Raw genomic sequence first — 11,406 nt, forward strand, 5'->3', positions numbered from 1 at the left:
GGGGAAGAGGTTGGAATTAGGTGCACAAGTGTGTCTGATTAATCTTATCAAGAAAAAAAATCACTTCAACCGTAGACTGGGAATGGTCGAAAATTTAAAGCGTGGCTCAGGTCCTGATCTACAACTGCGCCACCTCGCTGGAAGGACGGCCTGGGCTGCAAGGGGGCGGCGCGGCCACTGGCTCTGCGCAGATCCCAACGCGGAGCTGACTCCCTGGGCCCGTGCCAGCGGTGGGCCCAGCCCACCTGTGCAGCGCGCAAACGGGAAGCCCAAACAGACCAGGGTTTGTACTCGAGGAGCGGGAGAGGGGAGGGGTTGGGAGCCGTCTGCTGTGGCCTCAGCGGAAAGTCTACCCCAGCCCGCGAGGTCCGGAGAAATACTTGCAGGTGGGGCAGGCGTGGAAGCTCCTGCCGCGCTGCCCCGTTGCCCCATGTAGGCCCAGGACGTGTCTCTGTCAGCTGGCACTGGGGAGAACGGCACCGGAAGCCCGTGTCTCGGAGGCTACTGGGAGCTGTAGTCCCCGCGGGTGACGTAGTTCTGGGCGCTTTTCCGGGTCCAGGGGGGCGGGGTTCGAGGCGTGGCCTGGAGGCGTTGTAGGCGTCGACCCATTTCGTAGGCAGAGAGACTGGGTCTTGTGTGGACGGTGCTATTCTGGGCGAAAGGGTTAGCCTATGGTTGTGGCCTCGGATTCCTGAGTGCGTGGTGACGGACTTGGCGGGTGTTTGAGAGACCAGGGCCGAGGAAGGGCCTGTGCAGGCGGCTGCCGGGCTCTGAAAGATGCTTCCGCTCGAGCTTTTTTATTTTTAACGTAGCTGCAGCTGTTGCACACTAGTAATTTTCTGCTCTGCGACCGTTTTTCTGCGTTGTAATAATCATGCTAAAACTAGTGCAGGTTTTACTGCTTACAAGGGAGTTTTTAAGAATTTTCTTAAAACGTGTTACAACACTACCTGTTCTTCCAATTTTGTCCTAACACACACCGCGCGGGGCAGGAATATTCCAGGTATGTTGTGGAAATAAAGACCAGGCCGTCCAGATGAGGACACGCAGAGGTTGACTTGGAGCCGGGTATAGCAGGGAGCCAGCCACGGTACCTTGTGTTCTGTAGAGAGAGTCAAAGGCAGGTAGGGAGTGGGAAGACGTGCATTCATAAGGGAGGGTTCTGAGTGGAGAACCCTATTGGCTTGGCGGGGAGCAATAAAAGGGTATACTGGCAGTCATCTAAGTCCTGACCTGTGCTTGTTGCCAGAGGTTGTGGGTCAGTGCTGTGTTAACTATATTTGGTTTGGCTGTTGTGTTTTTATTCATTCCCTTGGTGCCTCTATACCTATCTTCATCTCCGAATAGCTCCAGTAGATTCATACAGTGAAAGTATCTGTGGTTCCTTGCTGTGGCTTTGCTAGTTCATGCTGAGCTACTTCCTGGTAGAATTGTGCTAACCATTTATATTCACAACAGCAAGGGTGAAATTGCAGGTTTGCTCTTGTCGTTGCCACTAAACATTACAAATATCAGAAGTAAGTCATAATCTATAGTTATTTATACTTTTATATTTGTTTTTAAGGCCTTATTTGTTAGGGACAATGTCAGGCTTGGTAGCCAAGGCTGGAGTGCAGTGGTGCAATCATAGATAACTGTAAAATCAAATTCTTGGGCCCAAGCAGCCCTCCTGCCTCCAAGTAGCTAGGACCACAGGTGTATGCCATCACACCTGACTAATTTAAACTGTTTTAGAGACAGGGTCTCACTATGTTGCCCAGGCTGGTCTCAAGCTCCTGGCGTGAAGCAAATCTCCTGCCTCAGCCTCCCAAAGTGCGAGGATCACAGGTGTGAGCCACCCCGCTGGCCAAATTATTTAGAATTAGCATTTTGGAGGGGAGTTTTAGAGAGCTTTCTTGTTTCCTCTTGTTTTGTGCTGCCTCCTCAGCATTTCAGGACAGTCCTGGAGTTCAGTTTAGCAGTGTGCTCTTGTGGACTCTGTGCCAGGACCCAGAGCCCCTGCCTTTCCCAGATATCCTCGTTCTTGTCCCCAGTGGAGGTTGGAGAAGGTTCTTTTTCCTGTGACCGTGCATACATGTACAGTGTCACAGATCCCTTCTCAACCCTCATTGCCTTTTGTTCTTTTCCTTGTAACAGCTCTATGGAGATATAATTCACGCATTGTAAAGTTCACTCTTGTAAAGTGTACAGTTCAGTGTTTTTAAATACATTCACAAGGTTGTACAGCTGTCACTACTGATTAATTCCAGAACATTTTCTTCACCCAAGAAAGAAACCCCATACCCAGTAGCAGTCTCCCACCAATCCTCTCAGTTTCTCCATTTCCTAACAATTACTAATCTACTTGTCTGTCTGTGGATTTTTATATTCTGGACATTTCATATAATATGTGGCCTTGATTGTGTCTGGCTTCTTTTACTTAGCATGATGTTTTCAAGTTTCACCTGTGTTGTAGCATATATTAGTAGTACTTCATTCCTTTTTATTGCCAGTATTTCATTATATGACTAGATCACAATTTGCTTATACATCCCTCAGTTGATAGACAATGGGTTATTTGTACTTGTTGGCTATTATGGATAACATTTTGGTGAACATTCTTATAGAAGTTTTTGGGGACATATGCTTTCAATTTTCTTAGCTATATACTTGGGGGGAATTTCTGGGTCATGGATAACTATTGTTTAACTTCTGAGGATTTGCCAACCTGTTTTGCAGAGTGGTACAGCATTTTATATTCCCATCAACAGTGTATGAGCATTCTAGTTTTTCCACATCCTCTCCTGTTACCATCTGTCTTTGGTAACAGCCATCCTAGTGGGTTTGAAGTATATTCCACTGTGGTTTTGATGTGCATTTCCCTAGTGAATAATGACATGGAGCATCTTTTCACGTGCTTGTTCTCATTTGTCTTGCTCTGCTTTTCACTGCAGAGTATCCTGAGCTCCAGCTGGACCCTAAATTGGATTCTCTTCCTGCTGAGAGTCCCCTGATGAACATTGAGGTTGTTGAGGTCCTCACACTGAACCAGGAGGTGGCCGGTCCCCGGAATGCCCAGATCCAGGCCCTATATGCTGAAGATGGAAGCCTGAGCGCAGATGCCCCCAGTGAGCAGGTCCAACAGCAGGGCAAGCATCCAGGTGACCCTGAGGCTGCGCGCCAGAGGTTCCGGCAGTTCCGTTATAAGGACATGACAGGTCCCCGGGAGGCCCTGGACCAGCTCCGAGAGCTGTGTCACCAGTGGCTACAGCCTAAGGCACGCTCCAAGGAGCAGATCCTGGAGCTGCTGGTGCTGGAGCAGTTCCTAGGTGCACTGCCTGTGAAGCTCCGGACATGGGTGGAATCACAGCACCCAGAGAACTGCCAAGAGGTGGTGGCCCTGGTAGAGGGTGTGACCTGGATGTCTGAGGAGGAAGGTAAGTAGAAGCGTGGGCAGAGGGACGCTTAATGAGGGTGTCTTGGAGGACCCTGTCAGGGAGATAAGAACTCCAGACTTCCTGGGAAGGTCATGGGAAGGATTGTGTCCATTCCATACAGACCAAGGACATCCATGTTGCCCACATGTTCCTGAGTCAGAGCCACTGAAACCCTTGCATTCTTTAGCCCTTCGTGGGCTTCTGATGGAAGCACACAGATGAAGTGCTTCATTTTTATCCCTCTGGCATCCCTGCTGCACCATAAGCCCTGTAGCACTTGATAAGATAGACGAGAATACTGAGCTCACAGAGCCTGCAGTAGCAGGAGAGACAGGGATTTGACAAATGAGAATGCATAGAAAAATGCTGGGACTACGAGTAGCTCGAGGTGATGGTGAGGCTCATGAAGGTCTGCAGCTGACACCTGGTGTGGAGTGGAACTTGGCCAGGGTAAAGAAAGGGGGCAGGAAACATGTACCATGCAGAGGGGAGCACTGCCTGTGAGGGCCAAGATGAAACGGATCACAGTAAATGCAAAACTCAGAAAAATCAGGTATGTTTGTGATGGAAGGGAGCAGAGGTTGGAGCTGGCACAGCCAGTGGGGACTTTGGTCCTAAAGCAAAGCAAAATGTTCTTCTAAAACTGTAGGGCTCGATCCCTGAGTTCCAGAAACTGGTGGCACCACTGATTTGACCTTTAGAGATTCACCAGGCTGTATGTGTGGTGGATGGTGGACAGAGGATGGGGGTGAGGCTGGACACAGGCTACCCGCAGCTATTGCCATGCCCTCTGATGGGGTGGTGTCTTGGATAGGAGTGATGGTGATGGCTGACTGGGGAGAGACTACACGTGTGGAGTGTGTATTTGGGAGTAAGACTCCAAGACTTGGTTTCTTCATCAGGCTGAGCTTCACAGAGTGTGCGTGCTTCTGCATTGCTCACCTCCATTTTCCACATTCACGGGTGCCCAGAAGATGTTTCTGATGTGAACGAATGATTGACTGGTTGATGTTTGTGATTGCGGGAAAGGGGAAGGTATCCTGCAGGGGGATGGTGGGATTCTAAGAGGCCAGGGCATCCTGGAGATCGGGTATTCGAGGCAGCAGGGCAGGCACTTGCATGAGTTGTGTCAGATGCACCAAGTCTGGGGTGCTGTACTTGGCAGAATAATTGCCCCAAAGGTGTCCATGTCCTGACTCCTGGACCCTGTGAATAAGTTGCCTCACATGACAAAGGGGACTTTGCAGAAACAATTAAGGATCTTGAGAGGGAGAGATGCACTGGATTATTTGAGTGGATCTAACATAACCACAGGGGCCCTTAGGAGAAGGAGGCTGGAGGGTCAGAGGAGATGTAATGATAGAAGTAGCTGATAGAGGAAGAAGCCATAAGCCAAGTATTTGGGGCGGTCTCTAGAAGCTGGAAAAGGCAAGGAATGGATTCTCCCTTGGAGCCTCCAAAAGGAACATAGCCATACTGACACCTTCATTTTAGCCCAGTGAGGCACAAACCAGACTTCTCATCTCCAGAACCATAAGGTAATACATTTGCATTAATCTAAGCTGCTGGCATTGTGGCAATTCACTATAGCAGCAATAGGAAACTAGTTAGTTAGGTGCCAAGGAGACAGTTGTGGGGTTAATGAGGTGAAAGTCAGTGAATTCACCGTGTTTAACCTCAGGGGTGAATGAAATAAATTAGTGCCACAGAAGACAATGGGAAGAGGCTTTCCAGAGAACCCTGAGAATCTCACATTATGTGATCAGTGTGTTAGTTGGGACACTTGGGTGTGACTGCTGCAAAGCCTTGCACAGAATGGCTCAAGGGAGAAGGAGAATTTATTGGAAAAGTTCCACGGTGCTCGAGCATCAGGCAGGGCTGGACCCAGGAGCTCCAATAGTGTCCTCCAGACTTGTCCTGTCCCTCATTTTTACCTCTTCTGCCCTCCACTGGCTTCACTCATGGGCAGGCTGTCTCTCTGCATGGGATTTCTCTTTCCCAAATGTTCCAACTAAAGCCTTGTTGGCTCCAATCATCTGGCTATAGGCTGTGTCCGTCCCAGATCTAATCACTGTGGCCAAGAGAAAGGGATGGTCCAGTGGGCCAGCCTAAGTCATCTTGTGGCCCACCTTGATGGTGGGGTGGGTTAGCATTGTGGAAGCCTGTGGACCATGTGGGGCCATGTGAGGAAGGTTACAATGAAGGAGCCGTGGTTACAGGGGCCCTTGGGCCAGGTGGAGCTGTTGTTTTCTTAGGTGGAGGAGACTTGGTGACATTCACCTCAAGATGGCTGCCTTTTATGAGTCCAGGGAAAGTCTCACCTTCCATGAGGTGGGAGGAGAGAGGGAAGAAGGAAGAGGTGCCCGAATAGGCAGGGTGCAGGGCTTGGAGGCTGGAAACAGGGGCTTTGACTCTAAGGAGGAGGCGTCAGTCAGCTGCCTCACAGGAGGGGCTGGGGCCCTCAGCAGCCCCCAGAAAGGGAAGAAGTGGGACCAGAGTCTCAGCAGTGAGGACACTGGTGCCCTGCGACCCTTGGAGGGTGAGCCATCCTGGGCCCATCCAGGTGTGGGCACTCGGGCACGTGCTGTGAGGGGAGCGGAGCTGGTGAGAAGGGAGGACAGGAGCAGAGGCTGTCATGGAGCTACAGTACGATGCAGAGGTGCGGCGGCCCCATGGGTTGCAGAGAGGCCACCTTTGCCCTGCCCAAGGGTCCCCACACCTGCTGACCTCCTCTGGCTGGTGTCTCCTCCCAGTACTTCCTGCAGGACAACCTGCCGAGGATACCACCTGCTGCCTCGAGGTCACTGCCCAGCAGGAGGAGAAGCAGAAGGAGGATGCAGCCATCTGCCCAGTGACAGTGCTCCCTGAGGTAAGCGGGGAGTATCACCCTGTTTTGGTCACAGCATCTCCTGTGAGGCAGGCCCACCCCTGAGGTATCCACTCTGCCCTGGGCTTTCCTAAGACCTCCCACAGGCTGGGGCATTCTGAGATTCTGAGCTCTTAGGTCTGTGCTGAAGCAATCTGAGTATGAAGAGCAGCCCTGCCCTCCAGCCGCTGTGGCATCATTGGAGACAAGGCATGGTGACCCAGGAGCTGAGAAAGGAGGAGGCAAAAGGGAAGGGACTAAGTGTTTACAGAGACTTGAGAGGTGGAACTACCACAGGCAGGCACATCGGTATCCAGGTCAGAACAAGAAAGCCCTCAGCCTTCAGAAATGCATACTTAGGTATTTATCTTTGGTATCTGGGATTTGCTTCAGAATAACCCAGAGCTGGGGTGTGGGTGAAAAAGATTGGTCCTGATGCGCTGTATACTCAGGTCCTGGGGTAGTGGTATGTATGTGTCATTGGTCAGAACTGTTTGCACTGCAAGTGGCTTATACTGGCTCAAGCATAGAAGTAAATTTATTGGCTCTCATGTATTCTCTGGTAGGCTTCAGGCAAGGCTGCATCCAGGTGCTCCCAGGTGATGGGAAGAGTCTCTGGCCAACCTGTTTCATGGCTCTGCTTTCTCCCCTTTCTTCTTCTTCTTCTTTTTTTTTTTTTTTTTTTTTTTTTTTGAGATGGAGTTTCATTCTTGTTGCCCAGCTGGAGTGCAATGGTGCGATCTCAGCTCACTGCAACGTCTGCCTCCCAGGTTCAAGTGATTCTCCTGTCTCAGCCTCCTGAGTAGCTGGGATTACAGACAGCCACCACTACACCCAGCTAATTTTTGGTATTTTTAATAGAGACGAGGTTTCACCATGTTGGCCAGGCTGGTCTCGAACTCCTGACCTCAGGTGATCCACCCGCCTTGGCCTCCCAAAGTGCTGGGATTACAGGTGTGAGCCACTGCACCTGGCCACTCCCCTTTCTTCTTAGGCAGATTCTGCCCCATGTAAGCAAAATGCCTCAGATCCTGGCAAAGCAGCGTTGGGGGAACCTCTTCTTCTCAAAGTCCTGGTCAGTTCCCCAGAAAGGATCAGTCATGGCTGTGCCAGGGTGACTGCCCTCCCCCAGGTCAGCCCTGTTGACAAAGGCAGGGGCTTGGTTGTCATTTCCACCAAGTGGGAAGAGAGTATTAATAGATGGAGAATCCTCTGCAGTGGGAAGATTTCAGCACTGGGCAAGCTGGATAGAGCCGTGGTTAGGATGGAGTTGTTTGCTTGTTGCACTTGGAGCTCTTTATGAAGCAAGGGCTCTGCCTCCCAGCCTGAGACCCAGACCCTGGTTTGGACCCAGTAGAACTCTTGTGGGCCCGGGGTTGGTGTCTCTGAGCAAATCCCCAAGGCAGGAGAGTCCCTAGCACCGTGAGCTCTGTCAGAACCTCCCAGCTGACCTTTCTTCTGCCCTCGTTGACAACCCTCTGACCCTCTTGCTGAGCATAGACACAATGTGATGTTACAGGAGCCAGTGACCTTCCAGGATGTGGCTGTGGACTTCAGCCGGGAGGAGTGGGGGCTGCTGGGCCCGACACAGAGGACCGAGTACCGCGATGTGATGCTGGAGACCTTTGGGCACCTGGTCTCTGTGGGTAAGGCTGTGCCCCCTCTTCACCCACCTCAGGGCTGGTAGGCCACAGGAGCCCCAAGTCAGGGGTGTTCACCTTCTCTGGACTCCACACTGGGCATTCCCTCAAGGGGCCCTTGCTCCATCCAGGGCCTGTAAGTGGAACTGTAGACCTAGAGGCGTGGGGGCACTGGGTGGCCAGAAGCAGCCTTAGGTCCAGTGAAGGAGTGATTTGCTATCTATCTCCTGAGGGAGTATGAGAGAACGGGAACTCGAAGAGCTCGGAGGACACTCCCTGCCCTTCCTGTCCCTTGTTCACCAAGGTCAGTGCTCCCCTCCCTGCTGCTTCATTGCTTTTCAGTCTCTCTCCAGGTTGCATGACTCTATTTGGAAAAAAAAAAAATCCTGACTTTTGAACTTAATTAGGCATTTCATGCTCTCAGACCCATCCCAGCACATCTTTCTATGGTATCCACATCTTTTGTTTATTTTTTTCAGGGTGGGAGACTACATTGGAAAATAAAGAGTTAGCTCCAAATTCTGACATTCCTGAGGAAGAACCAGCCCCCAGCCTGAAAGTGCAAGAATCCTCAGGGGATTATGCCTTGTCATCTACATTAGAAGATACGTTGCAGGGTGGGGTCCAGGAAGTCCAAGACACAGTGTTGAAGCAGATGGAGTCTGCTCAGGAAAAAGACCTTCCTCAGAAGAAGCACTTTGACAACCGTGAGTCCCAGGCAAACAGTGGTGCTCTTGACACAAACCAAGTTTCGCTCCAGAAAATTGACAACCCTGAGTCCCAGGCAAACAGTGGTGCTCTTGACACAAACCAAGTTTTGCTCCAGAAAATTCCTCCTAGAAAACGATTGCGCAAACGTGACTCACAAGTTAAAAGCATGAAACATAATTCACGTGTAAAAATTCATCAGAAGAGCTGTGAAAGGCAAAAGGCCAAGGAAGGCAATGGTTGTAGGAAAACCTTCAGTCGGAGTACTAAACAGATTACGTTCATAAGAATTCATAAGGGGAGCCAAGTTTGCCGATGCAGTGAATGTGGTAAAATATTCCGGAACCCAAGATACTTTTCTGTGCATAAGAAAATCCATACCGGAGAGAGGCCCTATGTGTGTCAAGACTGTGGGAAAGGATTTGTTCAGAGCTCTTCCCTCACACAGCATCAGAGAGTTCATTCTGGAGAGAGACCATTTGAATGTCAGGAGTGTGGGAGGACCTTCAACGATCGCTCAGCCATCTCCCAGCACCTGAGGACTCACACTGGCGCTAAGCCCTACAAGTGTCAAGACTGTGGAAAAGCCTTCCGCCAGAGCTCCCACCTCATCAGACATCAGAGGACTCACACCGGGGAGCGCCCATATGCATGCAACAAATGTGGAAAGGCCTTCACCCAGAGCTCACACCTTATCGGGCACCAGAGAACCCACAATAGGACAAAGCGAAAGAAGAAACAGCCTACCTCATAGCTCTCAAGCCAGTTGAAGAAACCTTGCCTTTTCAGCATGAACCTGCAATATAACGTGCACAGGCCTGCTTGTGAATGAGGACGGAATGTGAAAGGGAAGCATTGAGTGAGGACATTCCCAAAACCAAAGGACAACTGAGGAGACTGCCCAGCACATAATGAATGAATAAGAAAATGAGTGAGGAGTTATTAACATCAGTTGGAAAAAAGATTTCCCATTCACTTGATATTGTTTGTTCACTCATTTAGTCATTAAAAGTGAGATTAATAAAATCTGAAAATGTTATATAATAACTTTAAAAAGCCAGGTAATTAATAATGTGCACTGATATTACATCCACAGTACCATAGTATTTATGTGTATGAATTAAGGATTAAAAGATAATGTGGATAAATAAACTATTGATCTATTTCTGTGTAGAACCTGTGTATTTCCTGCCTGCTTTTAAATATCTCTATAGTAATGATTAATATTTAAGCAACATTAAAACACAAGGAAGGATTATGAGATAGTTCTAGAAGATTCTGTGCAAGGCTGCAGCACCTTGAGCACAAGATACTATGTGAGTTGGGATGACTGGATCTTTCTGCTCCTTAGGGGGCTGTCATGATATGGTTAGGTGGAGGTAAGGAAAACTTAAACCCAAAGGGCTGGAAACCCCAGGCAAGTCTGGGGCTTCCTGGGAATATTCATGTTTCTTTTGTTTTTTTCACAGAGAATCACCCTGTCACCCAGGCTAGAGTGCAGAGGTAGAATCATAGCTTACTGTAGCCTCAAACACCTGGGCTCAAAGGATCCTCCTGGCTCAGCCTTTCAAGTAGCTGGGACTACAGGCGTGCACCACCATGCCTAGCTTCATTTGGTTTGTGTTTCCGTTTTTCCTGGGAGACTATCACAAGGAAGGCAACTGTTCTGGCCAGGAGCCCATCACTAAGTTAAGCAAAAAGACACTGGCAGTACTAGAGCATGTATTTGCCCACAGTTCACATTCTTTCTCCAGGTCACATAGCCCACAGTATATGACCCGCTCCATTCCCTGTTCTAGGCTTCACCTTTGCTCTTGAGTTCTGTGTAACATTTAAAAACATATAAAACTCTGGACCAAAAATACTTAGGTTGAAGACACTGGTTGAGTGCTACTCTGCATAGCCTCTTTAGAACCCTTAGGTCTTGCCAATAAGGGTGAGGTGCAGTCATGCCATCTAGGGTGAAAGTACCTCCTTTCTCTGCAGAAATGAAAAACTCTTGGAGACAGGACCAGAGTAGATGCCTTGAGCCCATGTGCCTGGAGAATGATGGTGGTACACCAGCAGCCCATTGCCATTCACACATTGGGCACAGGGCTTGTGGCTGCTATGCTGCTTCTAGTCATCTCAGCACTTTAATATGGCACGTTAGCTTCTTTGAGAACATATGCAGTTGAAGAACTTGCCCAGGGATGTTAGTTGGTAAAAATAGCCTCCTCAGCTGTTCAGAACTCTACAATATCACCTCTCAAGAATGAACCAAAGAATGGAACCCTTGAGATTAGAACCTGGTAAACTCAAAATTCCCAGATTCCAAATCCTAGACTGAGGGGTGAGTCCAAAGCTTTAGGGATGGCGTCAGGAACTGAGCTGATGGTTTGAGCTGGATCTGGGAAAATAAGGGACCCAGGAGTAGGAAAGAGGGAGAGAACATACTAGGGTATGGGAGAGCTAATTGGGACTACAAAGTACTAGGCCAGTGGGTCCATTCCAAGGTATGGAATGGCTCATCTCATGGCTGGCACCTGGGCTTGAGGTGGCTCTAAGGCTGAGTTCAGTTGTGTTGGGTTCTCTCATCCAGAGAGCCAGGGTTCCAACAGAATTAGGCAGAAACAGCATGGCTTTTTCTGACCCAGCCTAGGTCACATGGTGTCACCCCAGGACAGTCTATCCTTCACAAGCCAGTCACTAAGGCCAGCCAGATTCAGTGGGAAGGGGGTTAAACTCCATCTCTTGAAGGGAGAGTACCAAGGTTAAGAAAGGCAGGAGAGTGTAG

General features: G+C 49.5%; 1 protein-coding gene across 6 annotated transcripts in view; it reads left to right on the forward strand.

Annotated features, from left to right (window-relative positions):
* ZNF274 (zinc finger protein 274) overlaps positions 1-9,803 on the forward strand; it is a 32,760-nt gene extending 22,957 nt beyond the window's left edge. For all 6 annotated transcript variants that reach the window (XM_054464943.2, XM_054464942.2, XM_054464944.2 and 3 more), the window contains 4 exons: positions 2,934-3,416; positions 6,170-6,285; positions 7,802-7,928; positions 8,402-9,803. In XM_054464943.2, coding sequence (XP_054320918.1) covers positions 2,934-3,416; positions 6,170-6,285; positions 7,802-7,928; positions 8,402-9,384 — 1,709 coding nt within the window. In that variant the 3' untranslated portion in view covers positions 9,385-9,803. The remainder of the gene's footprint in view (positions 1-2,933; positions 3,417-6,169; positions 6,286-7,801; positions 7,929-8,401) is intronic.
* The last annotated feature ends 1,603 nt before the right edge of the window (positions 9,804-11,406 follow it).

Source organism: Pongo pygmaeus, chromosome 20 (assembly GCF_028885625.2).
Source record: "Pongo pygmaeus isolate AG05252 chromosome 20, NHGRI_mPonPyg2-v2.0_pri, whole genome shotgun sequence".
Lineage (NCBI taxonomy): Eukaryota > Metazoa > Chordata > Mammalia > Primates > Hominidae > Pongo > Pongo pygmaeus.